The sequence below is a fragment of the Cryptotermes secundus genome, unplaced genomic scaffold (genome assembly GCF_002891405.2).
Source record: "Cryptotermes secundus unplaced genomic scaffold, Csec_1.0 scaffold2106, whole genome shotgun sequence".
In the NCBI taxonomy this organism is placed as follows: Eukaryota; Metazoa; Arthropoda; class Insecta; order Blattodea; family Kalotermitidae; genus Cryptotermes; species Cryptotermes secundus.
Window position 1 is genome coordinate 119,192 of NW_019731248.1, and position 20,587 is coordinate 139,778.

The 20,587-nt window shown below is 39.8% G+C and overlaps 1 protein-coding gene across 3 annotated transcripts in view; it reads left to right on the forward strand.

Moving 5' to 3' along the window:
- Positions 1-571: 571 nt before the first annotated feature.
- The window catches only part of LOC111866659 (ATP-dependent 6-phosphofructokinase), a 54,485-nt gene continuing 34,469 nt past the window's right edge, over positions 572-20,587 (forward strand). Inside the window, exons 1-6 of one of the 3 annotated variants that reach the window (XM_023855833.2) lie at positions 572-720; positions 1,042-1,183; positions 4,103-4,254; positions 6,546-6,735; positions 10,363-10,573; positions 12,203-12,311. In XM_023855833.2, coding sequence (XP_023711601.1) covers positions 1,054-1,183; positions 4,103-4,254; positions 6,546-6,735; positions 10,363-10,573; positions 12,203-12,311 — 792 coding nt within the window. In that variant the 5' untranslated portion in view covers positions 572-720; positions 1,042-1,053. Of the gene's footprint in view, positions 721-1,041; positions 1,184-4,102; positions 4,255-6,545; positions 6,736-10,362; positions 10,574-12,202; positions 12,312-16,310; positions 16,420-20,587 lie in introns of all 3 variants that reach the window. The other 2 variants (XM_033752368.1, XM_023855832.2) reach the window with 2 other exon arrangements.

The following is a 20,587-nucleotide window of genomic DNA, read 5'->3' on the forward strand; positions in this document are numbered from 1 at the left end:
TAAAAAGTAAAACTATCCCTGTAACAGGCCGTGAAGGCCCATAGGGTTGTGAGACGTTGAGGGTCCCACATTATCTAAACAATCGGCTCAAAGATGGTGGTAAGGTTGTCAGCCTTACGCGCCGGCCGCGCTTTACTTCCGAGGAGAATTATTTAATTAATTCCTGGTACTCATTTCTCTTAGAGGCTGAGTCGGCCCCAGGGCCATTGTGTGGCTGGAAGGAATAGGTCAATTGAAAAAAATCCAGTGACGTCATCGGGACTTGAACCCGCGACCTTCCGTCTTGTATCATAGCCCCACAACCAAGTACGCTACCAGATGTATAATTGGGTGATGACGTCATCGCTGCTATTCTTTTGCTCTAGATCGCACGTGTTATGTCATCCAAATGACCAATTACATTTCTTGCAACACATTCTGTTCTATAAAATTCAATAGCACTGCTTGTTGTAGAATCCTTTCTTTTCTCTAAACATTGTTAATCGTGCTACATAAGGTGTCAGATTTACAAGGCGGTGTATTAAGCCTTTCCATTCAGTAAACTTATATCCCAGAAGGCTGTGCCTTTGAGCGTGCTCATAAAATATGTTAGATATTCTCAGCACATTTCGTACGTTTGCGATGTGACCACGTCCAACCACAATGCCAAGTTAGTTAAAGGTCACCTTGACGAGAAGTTAGGCAGGTTCAAATCGAGTGCCCCGTTGACTGGTGATACAGGTAAGTGTCATATAGAAATTTCCTTGTAAGTGTAAGGACGAAGCACAGTATAATCAGATTTACATGCCAGTAAACAAATTGCATTTATAAATTTTAAATAATGTGTATTTTCTAAGTATCAGTACTTGGTGTAATTTTTAAATTTCAATTTCATGAATTCACATGGGGTAACATTACATTTGTTAAATATGATGAATGAAATATATGGTGATAAAATCTGGTACAGGTGGGTGATCCAGCCGTTGAGAAATATATTTATCGTGATACAGTATATGCTTCTTTATTTGTGTATGAATGATGAAATATGATCTGTTCTTACAGAAATCTTTCAGGATGTCTGCACAAGCGGGGGATGTAGTTCATCAGTCTCCTTCAGCAGTGTATGATAACAAAAGGTTCATTGAAAGAGGATCTCATAAAGGGAAGGGTTTGGCTGTGTTCACAAGTGGTGGAGATTCACAGGGTTAGTAGTAAACTTCATATTTAGGTCTTCATTTATTGTAGCCAAATCCATAATATGCCTTCACGTTGTAGCTAAAATTATAATTTAATGTGAAAGTCAAATAGTGCTGCTAGTAAAAGCCATTAAATATTAAGAATTTGAAGTGTTAATGTTTGTGCCTGGTGTCCATGGACTGGAAGATATCAGCTTATGCAGATAAAGATCATGAATCTTTTCTTCACATATTAATCTGCCTTATGTTTTTTTTTTAATTTTAGACAGTTGATGAGTGTGAGATACTTGTCATGCCCATAAGTATTAAGATATTGCATTTTGTATAAATGTCAGCTGAGGATTTCAAGCCATAGTAACAAAGCAACACCAATTTGGCAATGGATCTGGGAAAAGGAGTGAAGACTGTTAAAAATAGTTTCTGTGGGCATGGAGAAAGGCATCTCATTAGGCATCCATACATGGGATTTTTTAACAGTTTTGAACTCATGATCCCGATATGTTTAGATAACTGTGTGTGTGTGACTGACAGTTTGAGCCCATTCGGGTTTGTTCTAGAGAGTTTAACCACAGTTTTTAACTCTGTCTACACATGTTAATTCAGAATGGGTTGGTACTGCAGTGGTCTTCAGTAGTGATATGTTTGCTATTTTTCATAAAAGCGCATGATTGTATATTTTGCCTTTTCACATAACTTTTTAATCCACTTAAAATGGTATTTACATGTACTCATTAGTGGCATGTACACCAAGGCATAACAAGTAGCACATCTTGTCTTAGGCACATGGACAACTTTCTTGCTGACTGGAAAACTGCAGGTCAAGATTTTGGTCAAGGCAACAGAGTCTTGTCTAGAATAAGTCCACTTTTTGATGATTTCCACCAATTGACACAGATTTAACACAATATAGCATCAAATCCATAGCCATAACCTCTGCCCTTTTATTATTTGTTAGTTGCTGATGAAAATTTTACCTGTCACAACTTCGCTGCCATTTTTAAAGTCCTCAGATATAACCATGTATATATGGCCTCTTATTGTTGAACCAGTTAATGGATCTCTGCAAAGAACTCATTTGGCTGCTGCTGAAACCATAGTTTTGGTATCTTGGTCCTACCTGAGCATATGGCCCTGTAGCACTTTCTTGAGGGTCCAAAAACAAATGAGTCACACATTATCGGGTCAAGCAGTGAGGCTTGTTATGCAAATCAACTGAATGGAACTTCAGTGCCATTCCACTACCATTATTTTTTGAGACATTTCCACTCACAGTATGCATTCATCCATGAATTTTGGTTAACAGAGAACTGAACGACAGCTCACTGGTCCTGTTTGAATGGTTTCTCCCCCTTGACTGCTGCCATCTGTGTGACACTGCCCATTTGCTCAGATGTGTCCACTATGTTCCATTCAGAGAACCCACATGCAATATAAGGAACTTATTATGAGTGATCAGAGTAACACAGTTTGGAAGGACATTTAAACTATCTGATATTTAAGAGCCCATTATGTTTACTGCAGTTTTATAAATTTATGACCATCTCACAGGAACATGTGTTCCCTGACCTAATGAAGGTATTTAGTGTTAGGTAGTTCATTGCTCACATGGAACTTGAAGGTTCAACACTGTCACAACAAAATTATACCCTTCAGCCTTGTTCTGGCTCAGGTTTGTGTTCTTGCAAACTCTTTAAAATCCCTTTATTTTTATCTTCTCTCTACATCTTGCTATTCCAGCTGATTATTTTCTACAGTATTTTCCAGTTATAATTTTATAGATATTTTTCCACTATTAGTTCTGAATATTGAATTAGTTTGATTCTTAATTTACTCACCCTATTAATGCTATGTGAGAAATATGAATTTAGAAGACATTAATGAAATTCTTGCCATTTCTGTCTGGCTACCTCATAAAGGTCCAAATATTTGTAGCTGTTCATTTTCAAATATACATATTCTTAAGTCTTTCCACTGATCTATGCACCTTCAAGAAATAAAATAATTTAATTTTATCTTTACACTTGATCTTGCATTTCTGTAAGTTTAATTGCCTTTGGTTAACGCGTGACTTCTACGTCAAAAACCTGCCCACCCCAGGAGAGAAGATTTGTACACTGATAATTTCGAATTATGGCATTTTGGGTTCTCACATGGTATCAAGATAATGGTGATCTAGGGTCTGATGCTGTGTAGTTTGGCAGGCAGTGTTTCAGAGGAACCTGCATCCTCTCTCTTCAGGGTAGAAGAGTGAAAATGGTCCCAGCAGATTCACACAAATGTTGGTACCCATTAACCAGGTACACTGGATCAGATACCAGTAGTCCATAATCTTGAGTTGCAATGTGTCATTGGATAGGCAAAAAGAAGATGGTCACATGTAAGCAAGCGTGTCAGTTTATCAGACTTCACGTTTGGCAGTCCATACTGTGTGCAGGTGTTTCAATGAATGAATTAATGAATGTATGTATGTGTAAGGGGTGAACCACAATGATCCAGCCCCTGCACTGCAATCGTCAGTGATCTGTTGTGCTTCCCCTTCTAGTTACCCCTGTATTAATCCTACACTTTGAATGAAATGCAGTACTTTGTATATAGGGGCATAATAGTAGTCATTTGGTTTCATAAAAAATTGGTGACTAAAACTTAAATAAGCTATGGCCTAACAATCACGCAGGATGTATGTGGCTGACAAGTGGGTCATCTGTCAATCCCAGTTTGAGAAGGTGTCCTTTAAGGAGGCAGTGTCCTGTAAATAGTCCTGCCACCCATCTTAATTGTTCTCTGTTTAATTTTAACAGATCTTTCATTCTTCTGGCAGAGGGCCCTTCTGTCAGTTCCATTGTGCTGGTATTTAGTTAATCTAGAAAAGAAAACATTTTTTTTTTTGCATAGGATTAAATTGAAAATTGGAGTTCTGCTTGTTTCAGGTATGAATGCTGCTGTCAGAGCTGTGGTACGAATGGGTATATACTTAGGTTGTAAGGTGTTTTTCATCAAAGAGGGTTACCAAGGTATGCTGGATGGTGGAGAGAACATTGTTGAAGCTACATGGTCATCTGTGTCCTCCATTATACACAAGGTAAGATTTTCCTATCAGTAAACTGAGTACATGGGTGTATTATGTATTCACTATGTTCAGCTGTATGATAGCATGTAGTTACATTGAAATCCCTGTTTAACTATTTGACTGCAAACTACATACTATGCTTATGGTTAAATACAGTTGCCCAGAAAAATCCACAGTGCTTCATGACATTACCTCCGAATGACCTGAAGTATAGATAGTGTGAAAGCATGTCTGAACATCAGTAAATAGTCATGGATACCGTTTGATAACAAATGCCATACCAAGTGATTAACACTGAAGAGGTCTCATTGGCTGTGGCAGTTTTAATGCAAATACACCAATCTGATCTAATATGCTTGTGGCCTGCAAAAGGTTAATGAATCTACAGGAATGGTGTTTCTTACACCCCAGGTTTTCACTAAATAGGAGATATAAAACATTACAACAAGAAACTGTTTGTCTGTCTGTACGGCTAACTGCATATACGTAGGTGAGTCAGAACATTTCAGCAGTGATTTATTTTCGAACTCCTTGCATGCTTTTGAAATACTTTCAACCTTGACAGGCCAGTTGTAATGTTCTCGTGGCAGAGTTATTGTGGCCGCTCCGCTTTCCATACGCACCAAAGAGGAGCAGTGTGCAGTGATACCATTTTTGTGGGCTGTAGCTGTACCAGTGGCAGAAATCCATCACACACTTTCAGCGCAATAAGGAAACAGTACTTCATTGCAGTGGGAAGTGTGTGAATGAATAATCATGTTCAGAAAGGGCCACACAAGTGTCACTGTTAAAGAATGATCAGGACATGTGTCCACACTCGCTATGGAAGGAAACACTGAATGAGTCCATGCCTTGATTCTGGATAATGAACGGGCAACTGCTAATGAAATGGTGCAACAGTCATGGCTCTGCTCATGGAATTATTTCATTTCATGAAGTCTGTGCCTGATGGGTTCCAAAACAACACACATGAGAGCACATCTGCAACTATTTGACAATCTGCCAATGCCTATTGAACCACTGTCATAATGAAGATAACACTTTTTTAGGTGTGTTGTTACTAGGGACAAGATGTGGGTCCATTATTACTCTCCAGAAAGGAAACACCAGAATATGGAATGGATACATTGGACAGTGCCAGTCAAAAAGATGTTCAGAACACAACCACTGGCATGAACAGTGATGTTAAAACTTTTCTGGGGATGCACTGACTGTTGTCAGAATATGTCACAGTGTTCCGTGATAATGTGATCCGGACACTGCCACCTACACCACTGAAAGCCTCCAGCAACTGCACTGTGAGGTGTTGAAGCATTATGTGTGTAGTCCTAATCAGTCACCTTCTGTCACATTTTGGATCCACTCAGAGATGCTTTGAAAGGCTGCCATTTCTCCAGTGACCAAGAAGGCATGTGTGGCTAGGCGTTCAACCAAAAACTTTTTTTCTGTGGAACTATGGGAACCTGTCACCGTGGAGGGGTCATGTAGAAAAATTATTCTGTTGTACACACTCATTTTAATTGTATTATATAATGAAAATTAATTGTGAATACTTTCTGACTCACCCTTGTAATCATCGCAAAAATAATTTGTATGTAAGTGGTTAATAAGAAGTAAACACTAAAAGAAATAAAGAGTTCTGTTTTATGGATGTACATCACATAGTCCACTGAAAGTCAGTTGATGTTTCTGAGGAATGTATCACCTCCATATTCAGGGCCAGTTGTAACAAGGCAGATTTGGCTTTGAAGTTATATATATGGAATTTTTGATGTATGAGGTAATACTGGATCAAGTTTTTTATACCATGTCTTTGTAGGTAATTTAGTATGAATTCCATTTATATTAATTAACCCACATGTATATTAAAAAAGTAAAAAGTAAAGCTATCCCTGTACCAGGCTGTGAAGGCCCATAGGGTTGTGAGATGTTGAGGGTCCGACATTATCTAGACAGTCGGCTCATAGATGGCGGTAAGGTCAGATTTAACGCGCCGGCCGCGCTTTACTCCTCAGGAAAATTATTTAATTGATTCCAGGTATTCATTTCTGTTAGAGGCTGAGTGAACCCCAGGGCCATAGTGCGGCTGGAAGGATTAGGTCAATTGAAAAAAATCCAATGGCATCATCAGGATTCAATCCAGCGACCTTCTGGCTTGTAGCATAGCCCCTCAACCAACTGCCCTGAGTATTGTTATTAAGAAACCTTGAAGGGAAGACAAAATTTTATTGCGATAAAAGTTCATGTATAATTATTTGCACATGGAAAGCATTTCGTAAACTTCTGTGTGTACACCTTTGTAGGGTGGTACAGTAATTGGATCAGCACGTTGCCTGGAGTTCAGAGAACGGTCTGGACGTCTGAAGGCTGCAAAGAATTTGGTGGACCGAGGTATAACCAACTTGGTGGTAATTGGTGGTGATGGGTCATTGACAGGTGCCAATTTATTTCGTTCAGAATGGTCAAGTCTTCTTGAAGAACTTGTACGGACTGGTGAGTACCATGAATTATCTTTATGGAAAGGAATGAACTATTTACACTGTTTTGGGGATGGATGAAAAATTGTATAAAATGCAGTAAATGCATTAGTCATAACCTTAGTGCTTACCTTCATCTTAACCCTTAATCAGAATCAGCAAGTAGTGTATATAAATTACTGAATGTTGCATGATAGTTTTACAACATGTTATTCCCGGAAAGTAAAAATATTGAGTATCATGATGCAAAAAGCGGCCTCCATAGTCTAGGGGTAACGTTCCCACCTCATGACTCAAGGTATGCAGGTTCAAACCCGGCAGAGGTCGTGGAATTTTTAAGGGCGGAAAAATTCAGGGAATAAGTCCTCCTGGAGGGACTTCAAGCCGTGTGTCCCATGTCATAGATTTACGGTACATAAAAGATCCTCATGTCTCTAGGAGACCTCTGAGCAAAATTAGGCCAAAAAAGTTTCCCGCCCAAGTAGTTCCCAATTCCTCCGGTGGATGGGGAACTATCGGGGACCACTGCCAGAGAGGGCCAACCTCGCTGGCAGAACGGGGCTGATAGTGAGCACCAGTACTGGAAGGGCATGGCGACTAGTAGAATAATTAAAGGGGGATGCACAATAGATCAACAACTGGTCGCAGTGCATGGGGACACCTACCCCCTCCAAAATAATAATAATAATAATCATAATGCAAGAAAAATCATTTGTCAGACACTATGAGTACTTTTGCTGAGAATCTCTTGTAGTTCTTCAGAACCCCCTGTTAGCCTACATTGATTTTTACTGGTATATTCAGAGGTGGACCCCTTGCAGCATGTTCCAGCATATTTCGCACAAGGGTGAGGCGAAAGTCTCGCACCACAGCATGACAAAATAATGAAACTGTTCAGAATCGTACTGTCTGAAAACCACCCTCCCTTTGAATTTGACAGTTATTTCATCAACAGACAGATGTTCGGAAGGATCACAATATTTTTGATATGCGTTATTTAGAGTATCGAAGATGGTCCGAATTTTCCATTGATGGTCATAACTGTTGGCATTCCTGTCAATTTCTGTATTGTTATCTGCAAAATGAATAAAACGAAGAATGTGAAGAAAACGGTCGCGTTTCATTGTGTTGCTGTAGCAAGGCGTGCAAAATTGCTCAGCAGTTGACCAGTAGTCCTTTAGTCTGTCCGTTATATTATGTCCCATTTGAGTGATGATTCCTAGAAACAGAAACATCTCAAGAGTCGTTTACATCAGGGCATGGAGAAGGTCTGTCTTCAAGTCTGTCTAGGTCCTGGTGATAATATCTGTTAGTCTCTTCCACCAGCAGCTGAATAATTCTTGCGAAGTAAAGCATGAAAACGCAGAGTGGGGCGGAATCCTTATTTACATGTGGAGCTTCATTGAGATTTATCCCCACTGCTCCACCGGAAAAATTATTCACACCCCTCCTGTCATACTGGTGTAGTGGTCCCCAGGTTGTTGATGAAGATAATGGTTCTTCGTCGACTTCACTTTCGGAGCTTCTGTTAGTCTCTTCCACCAGAAGCTGAATAATTCTTGCGAAGTAAAGCATGAAAACGCAGAGTGGGGCGGAGTCCTTATCTACATGTGGAGCTTCATTGAGATTTATCCCCACTGCTCCACCGGAAAAAATATTCACACCCCTCCTGTGATACTGGTGTAGTCGTCCCCAGGTTGTTGATGAAGATAATGGTTCTTCGTCGACTTCACTTTCGGAGCTTCTGTCGTGACCACTATCAAAATCATCTGTACCGCATTCTGAATCTGTATCACACAACTGCCTTCTGATGTAACGTTCCAAGAATGTATGGTACTAGGCAACGTCTGTAATCTGAGAATATGATTCAGCAGAAACAAATATAAACTTCCCCTCCCTCTAACTGATAAACCAGGAGCCAACATTTATACTGCTGAAACTGATTGTGCATGAGGTAAAAGCAGAATTGTAGGCAAACGCTCAAAATTAAAAAAAAAAAAGATTGCATCAGTGTAAGAATTTTTACAGATTTTAAAATCTTTCAATTACAATATCTGATTCTATATTCTTTCTAGATAAAAGCAATGTTAATTTTGTTCGTTTACCACAAATATTGTATAAGTTACAGCATTTTTAGTAACATGACCACAAATGTAATCCTCTAGAGCAGCGGGCATGTAAATAAACTCTGGCCTACTACAACTACCACAATTTAAATACCCCATCTCTTAAAGGTCAATACTAATAATGCTAGTATCTTACTAAGGACATGCAAGTCCCCAAACTTTAATTGATGCAAGGAAGGAGGTTGACCTAGAAGTAAACAGAGAGAAAACTAATGCTGCTGTCTCGTCACCAAAATGCAGGGCAAAATCATGACATGATGATAGGAAACAGATGTTTTGAAAATGTGGCACAGTTTGGATATTTGGAAATGATGATGATAAATCAAAACCTGAATGAGGAGGAAATTAAGAGAAGATTGAACTCGGGTAATGCTGGCTACTATTCAGTCCAGAATCTTTTGTCTTCTTATCTGTTGTCCAAAAATGTATTAAGTTAGAATATACAAAATTATAATTTTGTCTGTGGTTCTGTATGGGTGTGAAACTTTGTCTCTGATGTTAAGGGAGGAACAGAGACTAAGGGTGTTTGAGAACAGGGTGTTGAGCAGAATGTTTGGACTGAAGAGAGATGAAGTGAAGGAAGTTGGAGAAAACTGCATAATGAAGTAAGTTGCAGCTATTGCCATGTCAGTTTCTTTTCCCCCCAATTCGCCTTACATAATCAGCTGTTCTTATTTGACACTAAATAGCTTCTGGCATTTCATACAGCAGTGTTAAATAACATCTGAAGTAACCTAGAAAATCCACAACCTTGAGTTACTCATTCAGAAGTTACTTGAAGTCGAACTGTAGGGTAGCTGAATAATCAGTTTTTTTTTTAAGGATATGAGGTTCTCATAGCAGTGGAAGAGTTCTGTCTCCTGGAATATAACATCGTGAAGTCTGTTGTAAGTCAACTAATTCAGAGTTGACTTTCAGCTGACTACATGGCCTTACATCCCAGAAGATAGAACTTCCGAATTTCCATTTTTTTTATTGCTAGTGGGGTGGGACTAAGTCCCTTGTACTGCAGCCACTTCTGGCCTATTGTACCAGCCCCAGATGATAGGTGAGGGTGATTGTGGAGCAATTGGTGGAATGAAGATTGGCAGGGGAAACCAAAGTACTCGGAGAAAACCTGCCCCAGCTCCACTTTGTCCATCACAAGTCCCACTTGACCAGATCCAAGATCAAACCCCAGCCGCCACGGTGGGAAGCCAGTGACTAACTGCTTGAGCTATGGCATGGTCCGAATTTCCATGAAGAGTGCTGTTGTCTGGGACACGATGCTGTGTAGTCAGGTGGAAACCCACTGAAGTTTTTGGAGGGACATACTCCCACCATCTTAAGGGTTAAAGAATAGGCCAAGCAAGAAGAAGGTGGCTTACTCTTCTACATTGAAGATGGATGCAGTACATTCCTCTGAAACTTCTGAGGACTTCAACCGGGCTACATAGTGTCGGATCCCAGAAGATAATACTTTTTATAGGCATTGCTGTGAGAACCCTAAATCCAGCAGTCAATTTTCTCACCTTTAGGTCAGATTACAAAGGATCAGCAGACAAAGTATGCACATCTGCACATCGCAGGCATGGTGGGATCTATAGACAATGACTTCTGTGGTACCGACATGACCATTGGTACAGATTCTGCTCTCCATCGTATCATAGAGGCAATTGATGCAATTGTTTCTACTGCATACTCACATCAACGCACATTCATTATGGAGGTCATGGGCAGGCACTGTGGGTAAGTAGAAGTGTTGGAGCACAATGAAAGAGGTGAATTTTTTGTAACGTGCCATCAAAATCGGTGTGTCTGTTTCTCATATCCGTTGAATGTCTGAATTTGGAAAGTCTGACATTTGTTACATAAGGTGACATTTCTGATTTTGCAAATGTGCCACTTGGAAATCCTGAAACTCACAGGATTTTGTTGCCAGATTGAAGTTTGAGTTTCTTACTGTTGTTAGTCACAAACTGTGTTGTTTTCGGGGATGTGTGGGCAGATGTGTTGTTGTGATGAAGGAGCAGTACAGTGCATATTGAAATTTTCTATTAAGATCTCTTGGCAAACTACATAACTGATCCCTACATTGTCTGTGAGCTCATGGCTTGTTCAATGACAGTCTTCATGGATGAGTTCTTGAATTTTTTCAACATTTTATGTTGTTTTGCTCGTGTTTGGTTGCCTTAAACGTTCATCATCTACAACTGACACTTGACCAGCCTTGAAACGTGAATGGCATTCCCAAAAAATTAATCTCCAAAAACCCCACGAAGCATTTCAGGCGTTTGAATAGCAGATTTACTAGCTTCACATAAAACTTGATGCAGACACGTTTCTTGACTTTGCCATTCATCGCAGACAAAATGAGACATGAAGTCAAAAAAGCACTCATGTAAAAAGAATGCATGTTCACAGCGTGGTGTCACGTGGCAGACTGGTGTGACCTTGGCCTCCCCTCGTCTTTCGCTGAGGCAGTTCTAACAGTAACAGTCCAGGAAATTTTCGATACCACCTTGTAGATTGCTCTCAGCTTTTGAATATTTTCAAGATCTTTAAGGGGGCACACAGTAGTGTAGTTGGTTGAGGCACTATGCTACAAGCCAGAAGGTTGTGGGATCAAATCCTGATGAGGTCATAGGATTTTTCAATTGACCTAATCCTTCCAGCTGCATTATGGCCCTGGGGTTGACTCAGCCTCTAACAGAAATGAGTATCACGAATTTTCCTTGGAGGTAAAGGGTAGCTGGCATGTAAGGCTGACAACAACCTTACTGCCATCTATGAGCCTACCGGCTAGAAGATGGTTGCAGCCTTGACTTCTCACACCCCTATAGACCTTCATGGCCTTTTACAGGAACAGCTTTAGTTTTTTTTTACATTAAGACAGTTTTTGCTGAAGATATGAAGTTTTAGTATATAATTGATATAATTTGTGAGAGATGAAATTGAGTTTAATTAACTTAAGATGAAATACAAATTTTAACATAAGTGCACAGTATGCATGCAGTAGCATAGTTGAGGCACTATGCTACAAGCCAGAAGGTTGTGGGTTTGATTCCTGATGAGGTCACTGGATTTTGTAATTGATCTAATCCTTCCAGCCACGCTGTGGCCCTGGAGTCAACTCATTCTCTAACAGAAATGAGTACCAGGGATCTTCTAGGTGGGTAAAGGGCAGTTGGCACATAAGGCTGACAACCTCACTGCCTATTGTCTAGAAAATGTAGGAGCCTCGACATCTCACAACTCTATGTTCATCTACGGTCATTTACAAGGATAGCTTTACATTTTTTTATGTTTTAGGAGATATTTCCTTGTATTTTTAATGTTTTCTTTAGTAACATAATATTTTGATATGTTCCCATTTAGGTATTTGGCTATTGTCACTGCATTGACTAGTGAGGCAGATTATGTTTTTGTTCCTGAAATGCCACCCCCTCGGGACTGGCCCACCAAACTTTGCGACAAGTTGGAGCAGGCAAGACATATATTATGTAAAAAGTTATCGTGTTGTACATACTGGTGGCAATAACCAGAAATGAACCCAATAACAAGTTGCCAGCTCCCTGGGGAATGCATTGGTTGTCCTTACCTTGTAAACGTCCTGGCTTCTTTGGCATGAGTTTGCAATGGTGTGTTTGTAGGATTTTGCTAAATGTAATGGCTTACATGGTGTAAGATTGTTGGTATCTTTGTGGAATGTTTTCTTGAGCTAATTTTTTGTAATTACAGAGAACCAGCAAGGGGTAGCTCTCTGGCTCGAAGGACAAGCTGGAAACTCACTGTATCGAGAATGTGTTTGTTTTAGAATGTTTGGTATCAGTTACACAGCTGGAAGAGAACATGAGATATGGAACTCAGAACATCAGGAGTTTGTGTGGGACAGGTTTTGAAATGTGTTGGTAGCTAGGCACCACCTAGATTTAGTTGAGAAACGGGATGTTATGAGAGAGGAGATACATATCATGAGCAAATTATGCGTTTTTCGCGAAGGTTTGAACTGATTTCAGCAGCATTAGGATGCTGTGCAGTGTCCATTCAAGATAATGTTTTCTGTAGCAGAATTTTCTTGGCCAGGTCATAAAGCTGCTGGCAGCAACCAATGAGAGTGAAGGTGAGGCAGACTGAGTCTGGCTCACTTATTTATTACAAAGACAGACCCTCCGCTTTGCTCGACTCAACTGGCCTCTTGCTGTTCGAGAGTGGTGCAAGACTGTGGATTGCCTTTGTAGTATCTTAGTGACTCACACTGGATTTAACTTGGCCAGTGTGCTGGCATCCTGACTGAAGATTTCTTAGATGGACCCTGCACTGTGGGAAGTAATTCATGGGCGTTCTTTAGTTTCCTTCTTGAAGAGGCATTTTGGAGTGAATTGTTACCATGATGTGCTTTACATATTATGTACAATGCACATTGAAACTGACTGATGTGATAGCATTAAGACTGTAAATCTGAGTAGTATGGCAAAAGGTTGATTAAAGGGTGGCTTTGTTGTACAGTGGACATAAACCTTTTGCTGCAATTTAAGGAATTTTATATGCATTTATTTGATTTGTCTCATTTTGGTCCATCACACTATCAATTACAAAGTAGATAACTTTCAGTCCAGTATGACATACAGGTTTACAACACTTCAGTCTTTATTCGCCTTACATGTTTTGATTCAAAAGAATCATCTTCAGAACAGGAAACACTGTCACATAAGATGTTTTAACATTATGCACTTAGGTTATGAATAGCGCTCACTATATCACAGATTGCCCTATGCAGCCATGTTGACGTGTAGATTTACGAGTGATGTTTCGTTTAAGCGTATTTGCTGGGTATTCGATTGGGGTTTCCCACTGCACGCAATGTGATGTTCACTTTTCCATAAAATAGCTTCCCTATGTATTTAAAATTGTATTAAAAATCTTTTGTATGTAAAAAATTAGTTATTATGTTAAAAATCGTGAACCAGCATTGGGTCATGTTGCTTTTTTCTTCCAGATGGTAGAAGATGTCTATTATTTCTCTTGGTTGTATGTTCTTATTGTTAGTTGTGTAGTTTACGTGCGTGCGGTATCGTATGTATATACGACACCTGCTGGTTTTGTGCTTGGCTTAAGGTGTGGCCACACAGAGCACTATGTATGCTACGTATACTGTGTACGCTATGTTTGCTGCACTGTGTGGCCACGCAGAAAGCTATGTTTGGTACGAAACTGCTCAGTCTTGAATGAGATGTTGGCCGATAGTGTGCTGTGGGGGGACAGCGATGATTCCAACGATGATCTTTTGCTGTTACTTTCCTTGTGTAAACGTAAAAGGAAGTGGGTGCATGGTGTGAACTTAAGAAGAAGAAAGTTTTGTGAATTTCATCACCTGATAAAGCAGTTACGCGAAGATGAAGTTAAATTTAAAGGATATTTCCGAATGAATGGGGTTGATGAAAATATTTTAAGTCCTTCACTTATAGATAAGAGAACAATGTTTGTACATTACCTAGTGTATTCAATTCTACAGAAATCATGTCCCAGGCATTATCCCGCATGTTCTGGTTGCGATATTCTTCCAACTCTTTGTTCCACAAACATGGATACTTCCATACTTCTTCAATTAATTCCTCCAGTGTCGTTTTCATCTAAGCGAATACTGCACTGAATGATACATAACACATGTTGTAATCAGAGTGGGAAATTACTGAGGCGCGCAGTTGACACCTGGAAGCGAGCCCAGTGCGCATGCCTGTCCAGCGCGACATTTTAAAAATATAGCCAAGAATCAAACTCTGCAACGCAACTAACATAGCAAGCATGGCATACGGAAATCTGTGTGTCCAGTCACATTGGCAATGAAGGGAGATATTTTTCTGTTCGTATAGTGAACATAGCATATGTAGCGCTCTGTGTGGCCACACCTTTACTCTCCCACCTTGAAGATGGAGTGATGTTTTCCTCCAGAATGTCAGGCTCTGTCTGAACTACTTGTATATGCCATTGCAACCCAGAGGGCTGTTCTCTTCATAGCCACTGCTGTGAGAACATCCATGTTTTGTTGTGTTTGTAATATGTTGCAGCCTGATAGGTATCATAAGGTGTCATAACACAGGAGACCATAGCATAGCTTGTAAGAACTGGTTCTCTTTGTTTTATCTCTGAAGTAGTATATCACATTCACTTTTATTTTTATGGTTCTGACTTGATGAGTGTAATGGAAATTGAGAGGCTTCTCATCAAGTGTAAGGAGTTCTTCACATATATAGTGGACTCTTGATTATCTGTTCTGCATATTAACTGCAGCACTTCAATAAACCCTTAATTATCGATTTTAGATTCCCATAATGATTTAACCCTTATACTGCTGCGGTCGACGTATGTCGATCTCTGAAAAACATGGCATCCTTGCTGCGAGTGACACAACCTGTATTGCGACTTTAGAGTTTCAAATCTTGGGTTTCTCTGCACCAATCCATTCACACTTGGTGGGTGCATAGAGTCATCTATTGGGAACGTAATGAAGCATCATTCATTTCAATGGCTGCATTCTTTTGCCCTCTAGCTTAAGAAACGTGAAAGGTTGCATCTGCACGGCGAGACATGCACTTTGTGGTCATGTGACGTGGGTATTTCACAGGGCTAGTAAAAATGGCTTCGTGTAGTGTGCAGTGATTCCTATAATAGTTTTAAATAAAGTTGTGGACTTTGGTCAACATGTGACATAGTGATAAGACTAGGATAGTGAATTATGTACTTTTTTAGCCATCTTGGATAACCCTGATTTAAACGGACTTTTCCCCTGTGAAAAATACTGAATAATTCAACATTTTTACAACTTCTGATCCCTGTTCCCTGTCTGAGGTAAGATTAGTTACATTTTATCACAAATTTTCATACTTTGCACTTAAATTATTTATAAAAGATTTATTCAAAAATAATTCAGCCCAGTGGGTACTGAGAGTTACTTAACATACTAGCAGTGAAAGGGTTAAGTACCACCCGTTACATCTGTTTAAGTAATATGTGTTGCAACAGTTTACAGTAGACTGTGCATCTTCCCACCCTGTTGCAGCTTTCTGTTTTAATTATTTTATTGCTCTTCACACCCTCCTGTTACCACTGAACAAGGGTTTCTTTCTTCTGTTGAAAAGATATTTGTCCCAGTATTTAGTGACCAGTTGTGCTGTAAGTACCTACTTACTAAGTGATTTTCATTGTTGAATATGGATAGTGGGTATTTCCAGATTTTTTAATAATCCATTGTTTTTTAATTATTTATGCTACCCCTCCCGTCTGTTACCACAGACAGCTGAGAGTACTTGTGAAGTATTTCAGAAGTTCTGTCAGCTGCATTCAGCAACCTAGTAATTGGTAACACTATACTGTCAGCATGCAAGTTTTTAATTTTTGCTGTTCCCTCCTTTGTTATGTTTTTGCATTGCAGTTTGCTCTGTGCTTGCACTGAACTTTCCCCCTGATGCTTCCCCTAATCCAACAGGTACCTGGCAATCATGGCAGGAATGTCTTCTGAAGCCGACTTTATATTTATACCTGAAGATCCTGCAAAGCCAACATGGCATGAGAAGATTTGCCAAAAATTGTCACAGGCAAGCAACAGTATATTAAATATAAATGTTTCTGGTATGCTTGGGCTAGTGCCATACTGACATACGTTTTAACAGGACCAAGCCCCTTTGTGGAGTTGGTCAATAAAGCAATCTTGTATACATCCTGAGAAGAAACTGTATTAGGTTTCTGAAACTTAATGGTGTACTTTTTGGGAACCAAGAATGGTGGTGAGCCATGATGGTTGCATCAGTAAAATGACTGGCCACAGGTTGCATGATTGGGGTTCATATGCAAGGCTGTTTCTCTTTGGTGTCATGACCAGACTGGGCCAGGGGCTTATCCAAAGGATACTTGGTTCTGTTTCACAGCTGAAGTGATGGTAATGTGTGGAGCTTTTATTCCATTTCTCCTATGTGGCTTTATGGCATGGTGCTTAGGCACAGAGACAGCTGTATCTTTAACTCCCCTTTCACAGGGAAGTTACCTTTGCATTAAGGGTTGCGCCATAGCTCAAGCAGTTAATCACTGGCTTCCCACCGCGGTGGCCCGGGTTTGATCCCGGGTCTGGTCAAGTGGGATTTGTGGTGGACAGAGTGGCGCTGGGGCAGGTTTTCTCTGAGTACTTCAGTTTCCCCTGCCAATCTTTATTCCACCAATTGCTCCACAATCACCCTCACCTATCATCTGGGGCTGGTACAATAGGCCAGAAGTGGCCACAGTACAAGGGACTTAGTCCCACCCTACTAGCAATAAAAAAAATAATACCTTTGCATTCACATTGACAGACAGCAGAAAACCACAGAAAACATGAGTCAGTACAGCCAATTATCCAGATGCAGTCCAAACCAGTGACCTCACTACTGCCCTATCCTGTTTATTGGTGATGTCGAGTGGTGGTGTGAGTTGGAGAAGTTATGTGGCTGTATTTACAGTGGCTAATTTGAGTTTATCATTCTAGCCTCTTGATATGGTATATACATCATTGCCACAGGCTATTATCCATCTCTTCTTTCCAGTATTTTTCAGTCCTTGTCAGAGGACGCTGCAGTCTTCGTGTTACCATTCCATCTGACATGTTCACCATCCCATTTTAGGGATTATTCAAACCAGAACCAAGCATAATTACTGATTTTAGGCTCTCATCTTGGTTCACCATTGAAGTTATGGGTCTTTACACCATGTAGTTGTGGGCAGTTTTAGCATGTGCTGCTGCCAGCATCTTCAGGGTTAAAGTGAGTAGGGTAAGCACTTGGAAGCACCTGTTGCCAGTGGTTTTATGGTGAACTCAGTGGCCCTAAAATGTACTGTTTGGTGACTTCTTTGTGTCCAGTGTCCTTGTTGGTCTGGGCACCAGGCCTCCCCCCAATCCACCCTTTCTCCCCATGGGTCTGTTGTACCAAAATCTATGCGTATATACGAACACTCACCCATCATACTCAAATGTACCCTAAAGATGGGGGCAGTTCATACATCTAAAATGTTGGCAGCATTGTCCACAATACATGATATAAAGACCTGAGAGAAGACTCAGTGTCAGCAGAACCACGTGAACACAATCCTGAAACACTGCAGCTCGTTAAATCAGGCTGCAGATATCCCAAGTCCCATTTTTGATAATACAGCCAGGAATGGTGCTGGTCCTGTGGCAGAGTGTATGCCACATTCTGAGGATAACTGGTTATAGCGTGGGAATATTTGGTATGTCTTGAAGTTTTATTTCCCCTGACCTTGCCAAGTCATTCCACAGTCTAGCTGATGCAGAAGTTGTCAGACTACATACCAAATTTTCGTTTGTTTAGATAATTAAATTTCCTGATGAAGAAACTTGCTGAAAGTGGTAATGTTAAATGGATTTTACTACCCAAAAATAACGGTCATTTATAAAGAAATTTCAGCTTTGCACTTAGTGATGATGTCAGATAGTTAATCTACAGTTCTTCCTCAATTGGCACACTTACAGTAAACCCATGAGCTGAATGTTCTAACATAACTGGAGAAATTGACTTGTTTGTAAGTTACATGTTCTCACTCACCATGCCTGGGCTTTGTATCAGCTGTAGCTTTTTATGATGTTTTTGTTCCTTTTTTTGTGTGCAGTAAGCTTGAAACGTTTTGTGTTTTGCTTCTGCTTGTATGGCAGTATGCCAGTAATTTCAAACCAAGTTACTTTGCTTCTTCTCACACTGTAAAACTAATTATGAAACATTGTACCTTCAGTTATTTCCAAAAATGCAGCAGAAATCATTCATGCCTGTGATATTTTATGTGGATATTTATGCTCTAATAAAAAGAAATGCTGTTTTATTCACCAAAATTAATTTTGATTACAGGTTTTTGTGTGTGTGTGATCAAGTCATGTGTTAAAATTGAATTTGGTTAGGGTAGAATTTGGTGGTAACAACATCAGTTGGGACATAAATATTAAAATAATACTAAAGCAAAAGAAATTTTCAGTGAAAGTAGCTATTGAATGGATATTAGAGAAGTACATCCTTCATTTTATATTTCATATGTGAAACAGAGAAGAGAATGGATAAAGTGTGATTGAAAGGAATATTGTCTTTAAGAAAAGTGTGACATATTCATTGTGAGGAGAAACTGGAGTTAGCTTACAAATAAAAGTTTATTTACTTCAATTAAAAATATGAAATTTTGACAGGATTTATGTTAATATGAGGGGCAGTCAAATGAAAACAGGTCAGAAGCCAATACATATTAAAGAACATTTCTTACCTCAAAAGTAATTTCCAAAACTGTTAATACATTTATCCCACTGGGAGATAAGACAGTCAATCCCATCCTTGAAAAAGCATGTGGACTGTCTACAGAACCACATCTTTATCCAGCAACACACGTCTTCGTCTGATGCAAACCAGTGTCCACAACTATCTCTCTTGAGGTCTCCAAAAATGTGAAAATCACATGGGGAGAGATCTGGGCTGTAGGGGTGATGTTGAAGCACTTCCCAACCAAATCTCTGTAGCGTATTCCTCACAGAGTTGGCAGTGTGGGGGCGCGCATTATCATGAAGAAGGGTAATGCCATATGATAGCATTCCAGGGCGTTTTGACTTTATGGCACATCTCAGTTTCTGCAAAATGTCTTCATAGTTCTGTGCACTGATTGTGGCCCCATGCTTGAGAAATTCGACAAGCAGAGGGCCCTTGCAGTCGAAGAAGAACATGATCATCACTCTACCGGAACTTGTGTGTATGGCTTTGGATTTCTTCAGTGGGGAAGATTTCACATGTTTCCACTGTATAACAGTTGAGTATAACACACACAGTCACAGGAGCAAGACACAACACAAAGCACAATACACACACGAAAGTAGGAAGAGTACTCCGATAGAAGAAGATAGGTGTGACTCGCGTATTGAGATACGACATAAGGATGACAAATCCTGAACAGTTTTAATATTTTTAACATTTAATATTTATCAATATATATGATGAATATATATTTTAGTTATTTTAATATGAAGACAGCAGGGCATGCAATGAAGTAGTTTGACGTACATCGAAAAGCACCTGAAGATGGCACTTTTGTGCTGAAACATGTAGTGCAAGAGAGAAGAGTAAGGTGAATAAATGTATGCACTGTAAGATGGTTGTAATAAATCATGGACATAAATCAGTGCAACAGGACGCTAAAATATAACATTATTAACAGAGCATAGTGAGAGAAACTCCAAGAAGTTGCTGAAAAGAGAATGTTGAGGTTGGTACGGGTATTAAGGTGCCTAATATTTGAAGGCAAGAAGTGCATATAAGCCTAGATTAAACTTATGTGATAATGGTTTGCCACCATGTAGCCCATTGCATCCCACAAGCCGATAAGATTGGCTTGGCATAATTGAGTGAAAATGGCAGAAGGCAAAGAGGTGAAGTCAGTGTTAATCACATAGCAGATCATTTCTCTTAACCCTTTACAGCCAGTGGTTGTGTATGAGTAACCTGCTTTGGCGTACTATAACGCTACATTCTGCATGCTGAATGTATTTGTGTGTTCCTGATGGTTCTCACAAGAAACAGCTACTATGTCTCTAAACAGCATTAACCAGTTGGTCTTTGTAGCAGAGATGTAACGTGTTTCCTGTGAGGTTCAAACTGAATTTTATTTTATATAATTTATAATTTGTTCCATTCCTCCTGGGACACCCTGTATGTATGTATGTATGTATGTATGTATGTATGTGTGTGTGTT